Source organism: Brassica napus, chromosome C2 (genome assembly GCF_020379485.1).
Source record: "Brassica napus cultivar Da-Ae chromosome C2, Da-Ae, whole genome shotgun sequence".
Classification (NCBI taxonomy): domain Eukaryota; kingdom Viridiplantae; phylum Streptophyta; class Magnoliopsida; order Brassicales; family Brassicaceae; genus Brassica; species Brassica napus.
The window spans coordinates 42,698,799-42,718,744 of NC_063445.1; the positions used below are offsets into that span (position 1 = coordinate 42,698,799).

General features: G+C 38.8%; 1 protein-coding gene across 1 annotated transcript; it reads right to left on the reverse strand.

Moving 5' to 3' along the window:
* Positions 1–18,091: 18,091 nt before the first annotated feature.
* On the reverse strand, positions 18,092–19,450 carry LOC106451841. Its single transcript, XM_048747631.1, has 4 exons — positions 19,011–19,450; positions 18,838–18,901; positions 18,536–18,659; positions 18,092–18,457 (listed from the first exon to the last, which is right to left on the reverse strand). The coding sequence occupies exons 1-4, from the start codon at positions 19,217–19,219 to the stop codon at positions 18,399–18,401; spliced, it is 456 nt and encodes a 151-aa protein (XP_048603588.1). The 5' UTR covers positions 19,220–19,450; the 3' UTR covers positions 18,092–18,398.
* Positions 19,451–19,946: the final 496 nt, after the last annotated feature.

Below are 19,946 nucleotides of genomic sequence, written 5' to 3' on the forward strand. Positions count from 1 at the left end.
GATTTTCCAAATTCCCATACATCCGAATGATCAAGAAAAGACAACCTTTATATGCCCCTATGGAACATTTACGTATCACAGAATGCCATTTGGTCTTTGTAATGCTCCCGCCACTTTCCAACGTTGCATGATGTCAATTTTTATAGACATGATCGAGGACTTTATGGAAGTCTTTATGGATGACTTTTCAGTCTACGGATCAAATTTTAAGAGTTGCCTCGATAATTTATGCAAGGTATTGGAAAGATGCGAAGAAAATGACCTTGTCCTAAATTGGGAAAAATGCCATTTTATGGTTAACGATGGCATCGTATTAGGCCATAAGGTTTCCGCTGCTGGTATACAGGTAGATAGAGCTAAAATCGAGGTGATGACCTGTCTACCCGCACCCAAAAATGTAAAAGACGTGCGAAGTTTTCTCGGACACGCCAGCTTTTATAGGAGGTTTATACAAGACTTTAGCAAAATTGCTAGACCTTTAAATAACCTCTTGTGCAAGGAAGTAAATTTCTATTTTACACCATAATGCATGAAAGCTTTCGAAGATTTAAAAAAATCCCTTGTAACTGCCCCCGTCGTTCAAGCCCCCGACTAGAATCTCCCTTTCGAGATCATGTGCGATGCGAGTGATTTTGCGATAGGAGCAGTTTTGGGCCAAAGAAAAGATAAAAAGCTGCATGCCATCTACTACTCCAGTCGTACGCTTGATGAAGCGCAACGGAATTATGCAACAAAAGAAAAAGAACTACTCGCCGTAGTTTATGCATTTGAAAATTTCCGTCAATATCTAATTGGCACACATGTGATAGTTCACACTGACCACACTGCCATTAAATATTTGATGCAAAACCTCGACTCATACGCTGGATTTTACTACTCCAAGAGTTTGATATTGAAATTAAAGATAAACGAGGAGTAGATAATGGAGTCGCTGACCATCTTTCTCGGATCAGAATAGAGGATAACGTTCCTATAGACGACTTCTTCCCAACATAGAACGTTGCACAAAGAGACACATCTTTCTTAGGTCAAATTTCTCTCACTTCCGATGAGAAATCAATCGATGAAAAATAAAACATATCGATCGATTCCAGTAGTGATACATCGGTGGATAACGACAATATCACAACGCCTCGATCCCCTAGTAACAACAATCACGACACCTCATCTATAAAAATAAATATTGACATAAAGGTTAACGTTGCTGGTGATAAGATTAATCTCACACCTAATGAAGAATCGCAACGAGAGGTGCACACAATTGGTAGGAACTCGAAAGATCGACCCTGGTATGCTGATATAGTAAACTATTTGGCAGCCGAAGTCAAGCCTGAAGAACTCAAGGGGTATATGAGGAAGAAATTCTTCAGAGAAGGTAGAAGATATCATTGGGATGAACCATACCTCTACAAGCATTGCTCTGATGGGATATACAGACGATGCGTATCCGAAGCTGAAATTCCGGACATTATATACCAATGTCATGGATCTGACTATGCAGGACATTTTGCCACCTACAAAACAGTTTCAAAAATCCTTCAAGCAGGATTCTGGTGGCCGACGACTTTTCGCGATGTCCATGCATTTATAACACAATGTGGCAAATGCCAAAGACGAGGAAAAATCAGCAAAAGACACGAAATGGAACAGAAGTTCTTTCTGGAAGTCGAAGTCTTTGATTGCTGGGGGATAGATTTCATGGGTCCTTTCCCATCCTCATACGGAAACAAGTATATACTAGTCGCTGTGGACTGCATATCCAAATGGGTTGAAGCAGTAGCTTCCCCAACCAACGACGCATCTGTAGTTATTAAGCTTTTCAAGAGCATAATCTTCCCGCGGTTTGGAGTTCCTAAAATAGTCATTAGTGACGGTGGAACCCATTTCATCAATAAGGTCTTTGATGGATTGCTTAAAAAGAACAGTATTCATCATAGAGTAGCTACGCCCTACCACCCACAAACCAGTGGACAGGTAGAAGTCTCTAATCGGCAAATCAAAGAAATTCTAAAGAAAACTTTAGGTATTTCCAGAAAAGATAATGCACTTTGGGCCTACAGAACCGCCTATAAGACACCGTTGGGAACAACACCATTCCACCTCCTTTATGGCAAATCCTGTCGTTTACTAGTCGAACTGGAGCATAAAGCAGCTTGGGCCACTAAACTTCTGAATTTTGATATAAAGCCTGCTGCTGAAAGGAGACTCATCCAGCTTAACGAGCTTGATGAAATCTGACATTTAGCCTATGAAAATTCGAAACTATATAAAGAAAGGACAAAAGCGTACCATGATAAGAAGATCTTATCCCGACATTTTGAACCGGATGATCAAGTCCTTCTTTATAATTCTCGGCTAACACTATTTCCTGGAAAACTTAAATCTCGTTGGTCCGGACCATTCACAGTAACAGACGTAAAACCCTCCGGAGCCATAACTCTACAAAGTGATAAAGGGGATGAGTTCTTAGTGAACAGCCAACGAGTGAAACATTATTGGGCCAAACCGCCAGCAAATCAGCCCATTATTCTAAAACCCTCTGATAACTAGTTTATTCAGGAAGTCGAGCTAAAGACTTTAAAATTTAAGCGCTGAATAGGAGGAAACCCATTTTCTTTTCAAAAAAAAAAAACTTTTTTTTTTTATTTTTATTGTATTTTTATTTATATCAATATTTATATATATATATATATATTTTATTATTAGCAAAATATTAGGAGTAATAGAAATCAGGAGTCGTTTATTTGGAGAAATATCGATCGATGTAGCTGTCTTGCCATCGATCGATGCAGACATATCGAGGGTTAACCTCATTTAACTGGACATCCGCCTCTTTCTCCTCTCATTCCCGAAACCCTAAAAAAATCAAAACCTCTCTTTTCTCTCTCGATTCTTGACGAAATATCTCCGTTTCTCGCCCTAATCCACTCGATTTCTCATTATCTATCTGTTTAGTTCATTCACTCACCCGATCGACAAGGTTTGACTTCGAAATTCTCTATTGTTAGGAATTTTTAGAGTTGAGTTTTGAGATGCACTAGAACTTATGATTAGGGGCGGATTTGGGATGGTTTTGATGTTTCTAACGATTATCTACTGTTAGGATTATAGATTTTATTCTGTTAATGCCCTGAAAGTGCGATTTGGAATTGAGTGATCTTTGCAGGTTTCGCGATTCGACATCGATCGATGCAAACTCTATAGCGTCGATCGATACCCTTATTGTCGACTAATTCTTATTGACATATATCGATTGATGTCTCACATACTTCATCGATCGATATCACAATATATCGACAACACTATCTCACTTCTACTCCCTTTTCTGTTTGTTTTCAGATGAGCTCAGACGAATATGCAGATAGACGTGAGAGGAGGACGAAGAGGAGATACGACGAAGCTAGCACATCCATACAGCACCGCGACCCTTGGCCTCGTGATGATAAAACATCCATCGACACATTCGAGGAGTTCGCTAACCCGAAGAAAGCGGTCAACAGCAAGGAGTGCACCAACCGCGTGCTCAAGGACGAGTGGGACGACTACGACAACTTGTTCTACAACGCTTGATTTGGCGTCTTCATCGAGCCCACACGGTTCATCGACCCATACATCTTACAGAAGCTCCGGATCGAGACATACATCAGGGAGATGATCACGCAGCTCGGAGTTGGTACCATGGCCACTCGCGCATACGATCTCCACGTCGACTTGGTCAGACAGTTTTTGGCCACAGTCGAGCTCACCTACAGCACCTCGAAGGCGAGGGTAACAGGAGATGGTACACTGACCTTCTTCGCCAGGGGAATTCAATACAGGATCTCCATCCCCGAGCTCTGCCGCATCTACGGTTTCGATGAGGCTGCATCTGCGAGCAAAATTCCACCCTTCCTAGGCCTCAACGGATTCTGGGAGATAATCGGCATGGGAGCATGGGACTCCAACTCCGCTACGCAGACAGACATCCGTCACCCCACCCTCCGGTACTTTCTATGGGCTCTTGCAAACACGTTGGTTTGCAAGATGGAGCCTAACAAGGTCAGGATACAAGAGCTTACACTACTCTTCTGTGGAGTAAACAGCTTGGTGAACCTGACTCATCTCGATGAGATCGACGACGTGGTGACTCCAAACCTCGGAGCCATTTTTGCTGTGCACTTGGTGGACTTGAAGAAGAAGCCCTTCACGGGCAAAGGCAGGAAGAAGGAGACGGTTGGGAGTTTGCTGACACCGATCTTTGAGTATCTTGGCATCCACCTAGACCCGAGCACAGCTGACCGCTCCCACCGCTTCTTGGATGAGCAACACCTGATGAAATCAGGTTGGCTCAAGGAGGAACTTCTCTGGAGTTTTAGGATGGGGAACCAGCACCGTCTACTGCAGATGCCGAACAGGATGATCACAGACTTCGATGATCAGGTTGATAGGCTCCGGTTCATGCCCGATCCCCAGCTCCTCGGCGATCTTCCGGCCATCCCGCGCAGACCTCCCGGAGTGCGTCGAGCCAGAGCTACACAGGGACCACCGGAGGCACCTCTTCCTGATTTCCCGATCATACCAGACATCTCTATGCACGATCAGGGAGACTTTCAGAGGGTAGTTGTGGATGCTCTTTGTGCCATCTGGGCTAGAGTATCTTGCACAAGCAGGAGGACCATCAGAGCTCACTCACCAGCAGCAGCAGGACCTTCTAGGCAGCGCAGGGATCCTTCGTTCGGGAGTGACGACGAGTTCAGCGAGGCCACCGACTAGTCCTCCCATTTCTATCTCTTTCCCTTATGAACTTGTTTTTCTATTTTTTGAACTTGTAGGATTTATATTTTAGACATATCTATGCTTTATGTTTGAGACTGTTTACTTATTTCTTATGTTTGGAGTGTCAAACAGAGCTAACTACACTGACAGATCACATGAGTTAGATTCCAGACATGACGCAGAATTTTTTGTTCCTCGCCATCGATCGACACGGAGAGGATGGTATCGATCGATGTACGGGACAGATAGGTACGACACTTTGCTCTAACATCTCAAACATCTAACTTTGCTTATCACCACCTTTGGACACTTTACACCGAGACGGTGTAATTTAAGTCTGGGTGCGGTTGTTCTAACACCATCTTCTTGAGTTTTGTCAAAAATATTTTCAAAAATAATCTTATTAAGTCAAGAAGGGGACTATCAACTTATGATTTTTACTTGAATGTCTAACCACTTTTTAGCACCATTCTAGATTTACTGACTGCAGATAGTACTAAAGATGCTAAAGTGGATCAACCTGTCAACTATACACACTTGCCTAGCTTGTTTGAAAGAACCAAAGCTAACCTCCAATACTAAACCTGACCCAACTGCTTGTCTTGGGGCTTGGTATACACGGGATCGGATTCTTCAAACAAGTTTGGAAGGTAAATCCTTGTGTAGATTTATCACTTTTTCTCTCTCTATTACAACCCTAGATTTATAGGTAGAGATATTTATTGTTCAAAAAAAAAATAATATATATATATATATATAATAGGTGACTAGTTAGGTGGAATATGAACAGGACTTGGTGGATACAACCATTAAGGCTTGCTTCATAAGGATTCCAACAAAAAGAATTTGAACGGGACTTGGTGGCGGCAATCTTCAAGGATCGATTCATATGAATTCTTGGATATAGGTCAAAAAGAAATGAACAGGACTTGGTGGCAACTAGGCCTGGGCAAAATAACCGGAACCGAAGAACCGAACCGAAACCGAACCGAAATACCCGAAACCGGAACCGGACCAATACCTTCAAATACCCGAACGGTTCCTATATTTTAATATCCGAAATAACCGAACCGAGCCGGAACCGAACCGAGAATCGAACGGGTATCCGAATATATAAAAATATTAATTATATATACATATAACATCACTAAATATATATTTTAAATTTAAAATTCTATTAAAAGTACTTGAAAATAGTTGAGGATAACTAAATTATTATAAAGTATCCAAACTACCCGAAAGTATCCAAAACTATCCGGATAGTTTTATCCGAAATATTCAAAGTAATCCGAAATATCCAAAAATTTTATCTAAATCATCCTAATTATTTGATATTTTACCTTAAATAACCGATATTTTACCTTAAATAACCAATATTTTATCCAAATTATCCAAACTACCCGAACTATCCGAACCCGAACCGGATCCAAATGAGAACCAAACTTTTTTCGGATATTTTCCGGTTCCTACATTTACTATCCGAACCGAACCGAACCCGAAACTATCCAAACCGAACCGAACCGAAAATAGGTCAAGTACTAAATGGATCCTCTAGCCCCTATCCGAACTACCCAAAACCCGAAATACCCGAACCGAACCGAACCGATACCCGAAATGCCCAGGCCTAGTGGCAACCACCATTAAGGCTTGATTCATGGAAGCATGTCCAATCTTGGTCAATGATCTTGCAATATAAGCAGACTTTGACTAAAGAGAGAAATTAGTAGAGAGAAAAGATAGGAACTAACTTTTACCTGCAGATCCATATACTTGTTTAAAAATCCTTGCATCATGTGATCGATACTCCCAAGGTAAAGCCTGCACTTTTATTTACGCTAAGAAATGATGTTGGTAGAGGGGAATGTTAGATAAGATTTGCTAAGTTGTTGGCTAGATGAATTTGGTTGCTAAGCTAGGATATTGCATAATTTGCTTTTGTGATTAGGACCTTTTAGATGTGGAATGCGATATTGTAGAGGTGATGACTTCTATGTTTTAATCTGGGAGTCCCTGCTATTTCCAACCCTCTTTCAGAGAGACTGTCCGTTTGTTTTGCTTGAGGACAAGCAAAAAGATAAGTCTGGGTAGTTGATATACCATGGATTTCACTTATTTTTAGTCATAATATATAAGTGTTTTAAGATATATTTATTATGTTTTAGAGTCTTTTCAAAGCAATTACAGGTTCAGCTACTTGATAGAAGGAAATGATGCTTTTGGGACACTTTGGAGTACTTTTACGCGTAGAGAGTCGATCGACGCTTTTAGAGCAATATCGATCAACCAGAGCCAATTAAAATTGATCGACAGCCGTTGAGCGCCATCGATCGATATTGGATCACTCGAGGATTAATCACGAAATTAGAAGACTTCATTTCCATAAAGTTTATTAATTGCAACCTAAGCCCTTAGCCGCCTGTGAGGCTATATGTACTAGGGTTTTATATCATTTTAGAGGCAGACTGGCCTAAAGACCTAGTTTGGGAGAAGAAGCATTTTGGCTACCATTAGAAGAACTTAGGAATGGAGAGATAGATCTGAGACTGCATAACAGAGAAGATCTTGAACTCCTTTATTTCTATTACTTTTATTTTCTGTGTTCAATATTTCATTTGAGTTCTATTCAAACCATCATGACTTTGTCTCTCATGAATATGTCTGAGTAAACCCAATCGTTAGATTTAGGTTTCTCATAAAGGTTGAAAGTATGTGCTGCTAATAAGACTGTCAAAAGGTGTTTTGATTGTTCTTTCATGCTTGTTAAGCTTAATGCTAAAATTAGGATTGATCACCCTCATTTAAGGTCTTAGGATCAATTGAGATAACCAACTGTTACTCTCAATACCTGAAATAGCGAGCATGATCTAACTGACTAGATAACAACGAGAGTTGGTCTAGAAAGTTAGAGAACAACTTCAAACCCTCTCGAAAGGCTTGCTAGAAGAACCGTCGATCGACGCGACTATCGTTGTGTCGATCGATTGTTTGAAAGGTGTATCGAAGGATGTGCATCACGTCACATCGATCGACTCTTTCTCGAGATCAAAAGACGACAGTTGAGATCTGAGATCTAGTAGAGAAAACCTATCTGGTTTTACCATTGTTTGAGTTCAAAAACCGTCAAACCCTGTAGTCTAAACTAATTTGCATGATTTCATACCTGAGAATTTGCCTAAGTCTAGCTGTTTTCCCATCTTTAAAACAACTTCAACTTAAACAGCCGAACAATTACCTTGTTCGACTCATCATTTACTGCTTTTAAACAAACAAACCTCTTAGTCTATCTTTATTTCTAATCCCTTAGATCTGTTGAGTGATCCTAGAGTCCTTGTGGATTCGATCCCTAAGTATTGCATCTAAACCTCTTATTTGAGAGAGTAATTCACTCTTAGGGTAATTTGAGTGATATCACTCTACAACACATGTTCTTCAGTCAGCATTCTACCAAAGGTGATGGCAGGCCATATGGGTCTGGAGATAGAGCCTTCAGAGGATTTGTTCACTTTTGTGGACTGTTCTAAGAGAAACTCATGAGGAATCATCAGAAACCTTGAGGTGCAGATTGGTAACGCTCTAGTTCCAATGGACTTTCATGTCTTGGATATCGAGCTTAACTGGAATTATTCTCTACTACTTGGGAGAACTTCCATGGCTACCGCAGGAGCAGATTGCAACATGCAGACTAACCGGTTGTGCTTGACACTCATAGACCCCAAGGTCTATTATGATCCAGTGAGAGTTGTCAAGCCACATACGTCCTACATGCAGATTGGAGATGATCCATGATTCATAGCAGTCTGTTTACTTCGAGTCGAACGTGAATTGTATACTGAAGCATCGATCACCACTCAGCCTAATCCGTCGTTCAATCCTTAGATTGAAGCCACGATGGGCAAGCAGGATGATGAATCGATCGGCAGTTGGGCTTGCGAAGACCATCACGAGAGTTTTGCGATTCACACTGTTATCCCTTCAAAAAGGAAGATCCGTGTAGTGCAGCTGTATGATTATGGAGTATACAGAGATGAAGATGGCAATGCACAGACACTGGATGGACGGATCATCAATGCTTCAAAGGAGGATATAGTAGCAATATTGGAGATGGAAGTAATCAAAAGCTTTGTTGGTACGTTGAGATGTCCAAAGAAGATGTTGACACTTGTTTCCCAACAAGTAGTCAACTACCTCCATATTAGCCAAACCACCTCCAAAAAGTCAAGCTAAATGACTGTAACAAAGCGCTTAATGGGAGGCAATCCTTTGGTAAGTTTTATTTAAGTGTTCTTTGATTAGTCTTACATATTTTCGTGTTTACTTTTTTTCAGAAAAAAAATAAGAGGAAGAGATCCGAGGAGACGATTGCTCTAAGCATCGACTGATGAGACCCGGTCGACATCGATTGACATTATATCACCACCGACGATCGATTGCCACTAAATTGTGTCGATCGACACTGACATCAACATGCAAGTATATCATTTTCCTTGTTACATTAAGTACTTTTTTGATTTATGTTCTCACCAAAATTCGACTAAATAACCACTGGGGACGGTGTTGTTAAGTATGGGGGAGGTTTACTGATATTAGTATATTTTGAGTCTTATAACAAAATATGTTTACTCATGTTTTATTGAATTAACAAAGGGATAATGATCTTATTACAATTTAGTTACTAATATAACCACTCTCTAGAACCATGTAGATTTATTGACTGCATGATGTATTAGATGGAAACATTGTTCCGCAGTGTATTGATATCATGCATATTTACATGGTTTTAACCATCATTTCTTGTACATAATGATCATGTAGATTAGGAATTAGGCATCTTTAGGGTCCATTTTGCATACATGGGTCTTTATTAGGGGCTGGAGTGTGCTATGGAGTTCTTGGAGGTGTTTAGAGACATTTGTGGTGCAAAAGGGTGAAAGATGAACATGGATGGAGACCTTAAAGATATCTTTTGAAGCTCATGTTTTGGGGTGACGTGGGAAATTGAGTTATCTTTCTAATGGAAGTGGTTTCAAGTCATTTGAAGCTTTATTGGAGGAGCTATGATCGATTTACTAGAGGGATATCAACCCTGACGCGGGTAGATGGACGCGGGTTAGCTTACCCGGGCAGCCTCCCAGAAGCTGGACGAGGAGCTGACGCAGGTTGGCCGACGTGGATTGCGACCATGGCATCTACCCGGGTCGCGTCTTTACCTTGGCCGAAAATCAACATTTTCAAAGGGCATTTTAAACTTTTCTATGGAAACCATTAGGTTTTCCAAAGACCATATAAATACTCTTGTAATCCCCAAGTTGGGACTTATCTCATTTTCTCTCAAGAACACACTTTGCCTCATTTTATGAAGCTTGGATCTTTTCATTAATCTAAGGAAGTTCTTCATCTTATATCTTGTTTCTCCTTCTCATAAACACGATTAGCCTTGAATCTCCCATAGATTTAAGGTTTTCCATGGAGATTAGTGAGTAGACACATTTTGGATTCATAGGTTAAGGTAGATTAGGGTGATTAACTGTAGATCTAGGGTGTTTTACTGTGGATCCTTCTTATTTCTTGCTTGTTGAGTGATTTCAATGCTATATTAGAGTTGGCCTCTCTGAGATAGATCTCTAGGCATTTCACGCCCGAGAGGTGTTCGAAGAAATGCCTGAACCAACTTTTCAAGGCTTTTAGCTTGCTTTGCCAAAGAGATTTGATGTCAAAGGTGCTAGGATTGCTATTAGACTTGTTCTCCATGATTGCTCTAGTAATATTCAACCAAAGAGATTTGATGCTTGAGTTATTTTAGCAAATGAGCTTCCATCTTGAGAAAGAGTTTGCTTAGTCTTGTGTCTAGGCATAAGGTTGATAGATTGATTGAAAGTTGCCACCTTTAGATTGAACCTTGATCACCTTATATCAATTATCCTTACCCATGAATCCATCCTTAGCATTTGATTGAGTTCTTGTACTTGTTTCTTGATTGGATTTGAGATCACCTTGTTTATATTTCTAGGATCTTAGCTTGTTACAAATCATTCATCTTCTTGTTTGCTTAGATTAAGATAGCTTGTGTATTCTTGGTGTATAAGTCTCTAGTTCTCTGTGGGTTCGACAATCTTTTATACTACATTGATTTGATCTTGGCCCTTGAAAAGTCTTGCATCAAATTTGGCGTCGTTGCCGGGGAACTAAATAAATTTGTCATTAGGATTTCAAACTTTCTTGAGATTAAGCTTTATTTTCTTATGCTTTGTTTTGCTTTTGTATAGCTACTAACCTTTTATTCTAGCTTTTTGCTATTTGCAGTGATGGCTGCAAGCCACTTTGTTTGGCCACAAGAAGAGGAAGACACACTTGAAGATCACATTGATGATGATGAACCATATGTGGAGGAGCCATTTGATGAAAGTATACTCACACCAGAACAAAGTGTAAAGGTGGATGAGCTTTGCAAAGAGAACCCAATGTTGACAAGGGAGGACATGGCAGTGATGCTTAGGCTAAATCTTATGTCACATCGGGCAAAACTAGAAGGAAGAGAGCTCACCGGCATTGAGATAAGAATGACTCAACAGCTCAAAGAGGTATTTTATTTGGTTCCACCAACCCAACTAAAAGGTATATGCAATCTTACTTTAGAACTTCAATGTAAGAGTATTTGCTTGCCTTGTGTTGAAGATATTACCTCTGATTTGAATACTCAATTGCTCATCAATGAATGTCTTGATCTGATATGTGAAACTAGAAAACAAGATGATTTGAGAGTAGAAAAGCTTGTTAGGATTCATCTTGAAGTTTCTTTTGACAGGAACTATCTTTGTGCTTCAATTGATCTTGAATCCGACTTTATGATGCTTGAGAATTCTAGACCTCTTCATGAACTAGCTGATTTAGGGGATGAACTTGATGTTGATAGGCTCTTGTTTGAGATAGAAAACCCCCTTGTCAAAAACTTTCTTGAGAATGATAATATTGTGTTTTATTTGATTGATGGAGATAGAGTTGACTACTTTGTTAAAACTTCGTTTGTGCCTGTAGTTGAATTTGTGTCTCCACCAAATGCTTTTGATTCTTATGATCATCTGAACCTCAAGGAGCATTTCATAATTCATGTCACATCCTTAGTGAAGCTCTTTGAGGAAAAATCTATCTATTTTCTATGGACAGTAGTGTGCTCCTTTGCATACTTGGTTCCTTGTTCTTGTAGGAGAAGGACCAAAGGTTCATTGGCCCAACCTTTTGATACTTATGATTAACAAGAACACAAAGTCAAGCTAGAGACTTAAAACAAGCTCACTTGGGAGAAAGCCTCATGTTTATACATTGTATATATTTCTTTATCTTTCTTTCTTTTAGGTTGTTTAATAAGTATGGTTGAGGTCTTTCAGGTTGAGTCTAGAGCCAATAAGACAGGAAAGGCGGCCAAGCATTGCTACTCTAAACACCCATTATCACACCCCAGTCTCCATTTGAGGTACCACTCCAACCTTTCATTGTAGATACCATTTGCTTTTCTCATATTTTCGGTATCTCCTTTTCTCTTAATCACATAGAGACTGTGTGACTTAAGTTTGGGGGAGGTACCAAGTATTTGATCATGTTTGCTTTGATTATTTGGAGTCTCATGCATTGCATTGTACATACATATATACATAGAAAAATAAAAAAAAAATTGAAAATTTTGAAAAACACAAAAAGAAGCTTTAGTTGCATCATTTGCATCCTTAGGATTGAGTCTAGAGCATAGAGGTTGCATTCACTTGCATATGAAGCAGAAGTTGAAAATGCCTTGTAAAGAACACTTGTCTAGAATTCAAAGTGACCCCCTAGTTAACATATCAAGTAGCTTAAGCATCTCTTGAAAGCCTTGCATGCTTCGAGCATTGAAAACTCTTCTTGAAACTTGTTTGCTTGCTTGATATTGGCATTGTTCTTAAGATCAGCTCCAATCTGAACTTGGCTTGAATGAACTTAATCTCTCTTGCATATGGGCATTTGCATACTTGATCATGGATCTCATGCACATTTGGGTTATCTTATTCCATTATACCAATGTTTGTTAACCCAAATGGCACTCCATACCCTACAACCCTAGCCATTCTTTGAGACCAAACATTGAATTGCATGAGTGAGGCCTCTTTTGATAGCTTGTCATGTGTAAAATCTTGAGAGTATTGGAGGCGACATAGATTTGTTCTCATCTCTTGCTAGCAAAATGAGCTAGCATTTGGGGATGGTGAGAGGGGTTTGTGTGTTCTAAATGTTAATATCTTGGGTTTTGGGAGTGAGAAAGATGAGAAAGATGAACAAAAGAGTGTCATATAAAAAAAAAAAAAAAAAACTCTAGGGACAAAAGAAAAGTATGAAGCTCTAGATTATGTACAAATGACCTTCCCCCTTATAAAAAAAAGAGAATCAAAGAGAAGGTGGGGAGAGAAATGAGAAAGAGTTAGAGCTAAGTGTTGTAAAAAGAAAATTAAAGTCCCTAGTGGGTTGAGTCAAAAGAAAAAGAGAGTTGTTCATTGGGTGAGTGATGTGAGTGGGTGTTATTTTGGCTTTAAGATGGGAATGAAAAGGGTAGAACTTCTAATCACTTAGGAATATGGTAGAATGATGAGAATAGATCTATGTATGCATGAATTGCCTCTAATCTTAGATAAATTTTGCATAATGATCAAGCTCCTTGTTTTTGAGTGATAACCACCTTGAAATGAAAACATTTGAATCCTTCTCTTCATTCATATTAGACCATTGCTTACCTAGGCAAATGATTGAGATCATGTGCCCATTTGTGATAATTCACCTTGTGTGTGTGTGTGAATCAATGTGAGAGCTGGTTGAAGGAACTTGTTAGTTGATGAATATTGCAACTTGTGTAGAGGTATAAGAGTATTGATAGGCCTTGAGAAGCTAGAGTATAATAAGAGAGTGTGCTCATACTATTTGCTATGTTTCCTTAGGATGTCAAGTTGAGTGCTGTAATTGTCTCTTTTGGTTATAAGCTCCTATCTTTATATCTCTCCTTCTTGAGTTTTTGAAAAGTTTACTTGAGGACAAGTAAAGGACTAGTGTGGGGGAGTTGATATCATGCATATTTACATGGTTTTAACCATCATTTCTTGTACATAATGATCATGTAGATTAGGAATTAGGCATCTTTAGGGTCCATTTTGCATACATGGGTCTTTATTAGGGGCTGGAGTGTGCTATGGAGTTTTTGGAGGTGTTTAGAGACATTTGTGGTGCAAAAGGGTGAAAGATGAACATGTATGGAGACCTTAGAGATATCTTTTGAAGCCCATGTTTTGGGGTGACGTGGGAAATTGAGTTATCTTTCTAATGGAAGTGGTTTCAAGTCATTTGGAGCTGTATTGGAGGAGTTATGATCAATTTACTAGAGGCATATCAACCCTGACGCGGGTAGATGGACGCGGGTTAGCTTACCCGGGCGGCCTCCCAGAAGCTGGACGAGGAGCTGACGCAGGTTGGCCGACGCGGGTTGCGACCATGTCATCTACCCGGGTCGCGTCTTTACCTTGGCCGAAAATCAACATTTTCAAAGGGCATTTTAGACTTTTCTATGGAAACCATTAGGTTTTCCAAAGACCATATAAATACTCTTGTAATCCCCAAGTTGAGACTTATCTCATTTTCTCTCAAGAACACACTTTGCCTCATTTTATAAAGCTTGAATCTTTTCATTAATCTAAGGAAGTTCTTCATCTTATATCTTGTTTCTCCTTCTCATAAACATGATTAGCCTTGAATCTCCCATAGATTTAAGGATTTCCATGGAGATTAGTGAGTAGACACATTTTGGATTCATGGGTTAAGGTAGATTAGGGTGATTAACTGTAGATCTACGGTGTTTTATTGTAGATTCTTCTTATTCCTTGCTTGTTGAGTGATCTCAATGTTATTTTAGAGTTGGCCTCTCTAAGATAGATCTCAAGGCATTTCACGCCCGAGAGGTATTCGATGAAATGCCTGAACCAACTCTTCAAGGCTTTTAGCTTGCTTTGCCAAAGAGATTTGATGTCAAAGGTGCTAGGATTGCTATTAGACTTGTTCTCCATGATTGCTCTAGTAATATTCAACCAAAGTGATTTGATGCTTGAGTTATTTTAGCAAATGAGCTTCCATCTTGAGAAAGAGTTTGCTTAGTGTTGTGTCTAGGCATAAGGTTGATAGATTGATTGAAAGTTGCCACCTTTAGATTGAACATTGATCACCTTATATCAATTATCCTTACCCATGAATCCATCCTTAGCATTTGATTGAGTTCTTGTACTTGTTTCTTGATTGGATTTGAGATCACCTTGTTTATATTTCTAGGATATTAGCTTTTTACAAATCATTCATCTTCTTGTTTGCTTCGATTAAGATAGCTTGTGTATTCTTGGTGTATAAGTCTCTAGTTCTCTGTGGGTTCGACAATCTTTTATACTACATTGATTTGATCTTGGACCCTTGAAAAGTCTTGCATCATGTATCACTTGTTACTCACATCCACACTTCCTGGAAATGTCTGGAGAAACCAAAGCTAACTTCCAGCCTTAATCTACTTTACTTGCTTGTTTTGGGGATTTGTATACATTGGATTGTAGTCCTCTTGCAAGTTTGGAAGGTATTAGACTTAGTGTCCATGGTTCTCCTTCCACCTCTCTTTGGCATCCATATTTACAAAAGATTGAAATGCTTTCTTGCTGTTTAGAGGGGTAGAAATGTTTCGTTCGACCCCATTATTCCACTCTAATTGAATGATCACAAATTGTTTGGAAGCGAGGGGTAGATACATAATCGATGACCCTACTGTTCACCTACAACTTTCCCAGTAATATTATATATACTATATAAAAAAAAATTGAATTCAGAGAAGAGAGAGGGAAAACCAGAAAGGGTTACCTGTAGATCCAGATACTTGCTTGAGTTGATTCCATGTGTCCCTTGATCGATACTCCCAAGATGTAGCCTACACATTTACATTATGCAGAAATGAAGTCAGTAGAGGGGTATGTCAGACGCTATTAGTGGAGTTGTGTGATGTATGGTAATGGTGACTAAGCGACAGTGTAGTACATTAAATCATCCAAGGTTACTAATGATTCACATCCACCTATCATATTTGCAAAAGTGAGAGTTGTGATTTTAAATCATGTGAATCCCTGCTGTTTTCAAAACCTCTTTCATTAGAACTACTCTTGTTTTCCTTGAGGACAAGCAAAAGAGTAAGTCCGGGGGAGTCGATATACCATGGATTTTACCAGTTTTTAGTCATGGTATATAGGTGTTTTAGGAGTTATTTATTATGTTTTGGAGTCTTTTTAAAGTATTTACAGCTTCGAGAGTGTTTTGGAGATATGTGGTGATTTTGAGGATTTTGGAGATAAAGCTAGAAGAAACTCGTAGCTGTCCATCGAACCAGTTCAGAGTCGACATTCAGAGTCAAACATCAATTGATGGACAATTGTTGTCGTCGATCGAAAGTGAAGCGCGCAAGGCCCGACTTGGTTCCTAGCCGACTTATGGCCCAAGTTCCACATCATTTACAGAAATACTCATGGCCGACTTTAACCTAATACTTATGTGTCATGCCATTGTTTTGTGTACACACACTTTCATACTTTATTATTTTCACAATAAAACATATTTATGATTTTTAGTAGTTTGGAGAGAAGATCCAAGACTCCTTTAGAGCTTTGTATTGGAACTCCAGTTTTTCTACCTTATTCTATTTATGCATTCTATTCAGACGTTTGCTATGTTCTGCTTTGCTAAGTCTGAGTAGTTACCTTTGTTAGATTTAGGGTTTAAAGTAAGGTGATATACCATGGATTTTACCTGCTTTTAGTAATGGTATATGATTGTTTTAAATTATATTATATGGGTTTGGAGTATTTCTTTTAGAGTGTTTTCAGGTCCAGATACGTTTTGGAGAACTTTGGTGATTTTGGTGCCTTTTGGAGCCTTTGAGGTGCAGAACTGGACAGACGTGTCAGATGTTTAGATATGTATGGAGACCTTCACACAGTGAGATTGGGCTAATTTTTTGACACAAGATAGAGCTTTGAGTTAGCTTTCCAATGCCACCGGTCTGAGGTCAATCCAATGGTTAGACCATAAGTTATGCTCGTTTTATTGAAGAGTGGCCAGTCTGTCTCGCGAGAGAGAGATGTTGAGGAGATGAAAGAACGTCGATCGACGGTGCACCCTTGGTGTCAATCGAAGGTTATTCCAGAACACGGGCTGAGTATATTTCAAGACCGACTTAAGCCCAGAAGCAACCACATATTACCAGAATACCCATGGACGACCTAAAACCGTATTTATGTATTTTCTAAGCCATTGTTGACGGCTACGCTTTCTATTCTATGTTTAGGGTTTCTCTTAGGTTAGGAGAGAAGAGAGGAACTCCTTGAGAGTCCTCTTGGAACTTCATTAGTTTTATATTTTATATCTATTCATCTATAATTTATGTGACAAATTTCATCCTTAAATAGATCCACCTGTTAGATTTAGGGATTCATTATGGTATTGAGGGATTAGCCCAAACTATAAAATTGCTAAGGTGATAGATATCCTTTGATAGAATTTTTCTTACTGCTTGTGTTCTAGAGTCGTGAACTAGAACCATGAACTTAGGATAATTAGGTACACGCGACATCAAGTTCTATTATCTGAATTAATTCTTATTGAGCTAGGAGTGCTAGAAACAAGAAACAACTGATTTAGTTAACTTAGTGAACATATCAAACCTATTTGTAAAGCTTACTAGAAAAAAATCGATCGACACAACAACATTTGTATCGATCGACGTTTTGAAAGGTGTATCGATCGATATTCATATAGAATCATCGATCAACACTTTCTCATGATCAACAAACGAAAGTTGAGATTTGAGATCTTGACATTAGATAATCTAAACAAACGGAAGTTGATAGATTATTACTTAAGTTTGAGTTCTAGGATCAGCCCTTAGTATCTATATCATTATAATATTGATTGCATAAAACCCTAAGTCTAGCAACCATGTTTCCATAACAAACAAACTCTTGATTTCACTACAGGAAATATGAGTATTAGTAGCGACCGTAAAACGCTATGAGTTCTGTATAATAGCGTTTTCTTAGCCGTTCTGACAGCGTCCGTTATAATAGGTTCGACAATTTTAATACCGGTTTGTTTGTATGCTACAATTAAATACACAACGATAGCGATAATTCTTAGGTCATTGTTAATATTTATAATAACGTGATACAAATGTTATGAAAGCTCATTAATTTTATTTAGCCTATAGCAATTTGTTTCTTAATTAAAATTATTTACAGAAATATCAGTATAATTAAAAATGAAATTTTATTTATTAATTATAATCAGTTTATAAATAAAATTAATTTTACAAAACTAAACCAGTAGGTCCAGTACATATTAAACAAAAGCTAGTTAACCCTAAACCTAAACCTAAGCCGCCGCCTTCCTCAAGCTCTTTTTTTCACTTCGACCTTCCTCAAGGTTCATCTGTCTCTTCCACTTTCCTCAAGCTTCCGCAGTATCTGAAAAGCACACAAAACAAGTGTTGCTAAATACAATGATTTGAGGACATACACCCATACTTGAGACTGGGACCAATCAGTACACGATAACTTATCTCAACACCCATACTTAAGCACGATTTTCTTATAGTCTGCCGTATAGAGCAATGTTTTAGCTGTATAAACCTTCAAGGCAATGAATCAACAGACATAAGCAAAGAAGAAGAAAGTCTCAGTCTTTACTGTCACAATACCTTCAAAGGTTGCACTTGGCATTCCAGTGAGAGACTGCAACATTCGTTTGAGTCTAGACGGAGACGAGTTTGAGACATCTCCTCTGCACAACAGCAGCTCTTGCTCACGAGTCATGACCACCACCTTTACTAGGAACAAAAACAAAATACTGATAAGCCTTCATTGGATGAAAGAAGTAGAACTAAAATGGAAACAAGCAGAGCACTTTTCAAAGATCAAGGAGTCTCTTACGAGCATGTAGCGAACAAACACATGAAAATTACAGAATGATGAAAACAAATCAGACAAGCTAAAACAATACCTTGCAAACATTGGGACATAGTTTTGGCAGAGTCATCCCCCTTGGACTTCTGCAACACACATAACTAAAGAAGCCAACTTTAACTTCAAATCAAACAAATATAAAGCATAAAACTTTACTGTAACAAGAACAATAAAAAAACACAGAGACTGATAAAGAAAAAAAGAAAGTACCTTGCGTGCAAGATAGCCGTCAAGCCAATCTGTAATAGCTGCTGCAACGAAGATGCTTGTGGTGGCAGTTGTTCCCCACCAACAATCAACGTAAAAGGCTTCAAGCAAAATAACAACAACAAAAAAGGTGAAACTTTTAACATGAAAAAAAAACACAATCCCAAAAGAGCTTTAGAGCTAATGAGAAGCAAAGGTGAACACTTGAACATGAAAAACACAATCCCAACAAAAAAGTTAGAACTTAAATGAGAAGCCTACTCGCGAAGAGAAGCGGAACGGCAGCGACACGACCAAGGGTTAAGACGGATCTGAGAAGCGATGGTGGTGGTGACGAGCGATGGGGGATGGGAGAGATGCCGATGGTGGTGGTGGTAACGAGCGATGGTGGTGGTGGTGGTGACGACCGGCCATGGCGACTTCTCCGTTCTCTATCATCTACAAACTCCGGGGATGTATTCAATTTAACATTTTGATGTGATTTGATTTTTAATGGGGTTTTAGATGATTTCAATAAGTTGCAGAGATTTAAGTGACTTTTGTTAAACTACTCTAGAATATCACCTAAAACTATGGGATTTGAGTTTTAATTTTTTTAACTAAGAAATCATACCCAAACACCCTAAAATCACCTGAAAACTTTAAAACTCCACAGCTTAAAATATTTTCAATAACAGTGGATTTCAGAGTACTTTAAGAAATGTCAAATTCAATAACAGTGGATTTTAAATGAGTTTTTAAAATTCATGTTTCAATAACAGTGGATTTGTCATTTTAATACAAATCACCTGAAACTCTCAGTTGAATACATCCCCCATCTCTCTCTCTCTCTTAGATCAGAAAAGATAATTAAAAATAAAGAATAAAAGACTAAACAATCTCAACCGTTAATTCAATATCATCATCCGAGAGTACAAATGGTGATCCATGTCATAAACA

What these genes read in the sequence shown, in the direction of transcription:
- LOC106451841 (XM_048747631.1), bottom strand. Translation starts at nt 19,219, where the DNA reads ATGTTCAAGTGTTCACCTTTGCTTCTCATTAGCTCTAAAGCTCTTTTG. An exon ending in ACGGCTATCTTGCACGCAAG is followed by an intron (nt 18,902 to 19,010) that starts GTACTTTCTTTT and finishes TGGCTTCTTTAG; the next exon opens with TTATGTGTGTTGCAGAAGTC. An exon ending in GCCAAGTGCAACCTTTGAAG is followed by an intron (nt 18,458 to 18,535) that starts GTATTGTGACAG and finishes AGGTTTATACAG; the next exon opens with CTAAAACATTGCTCTATACG.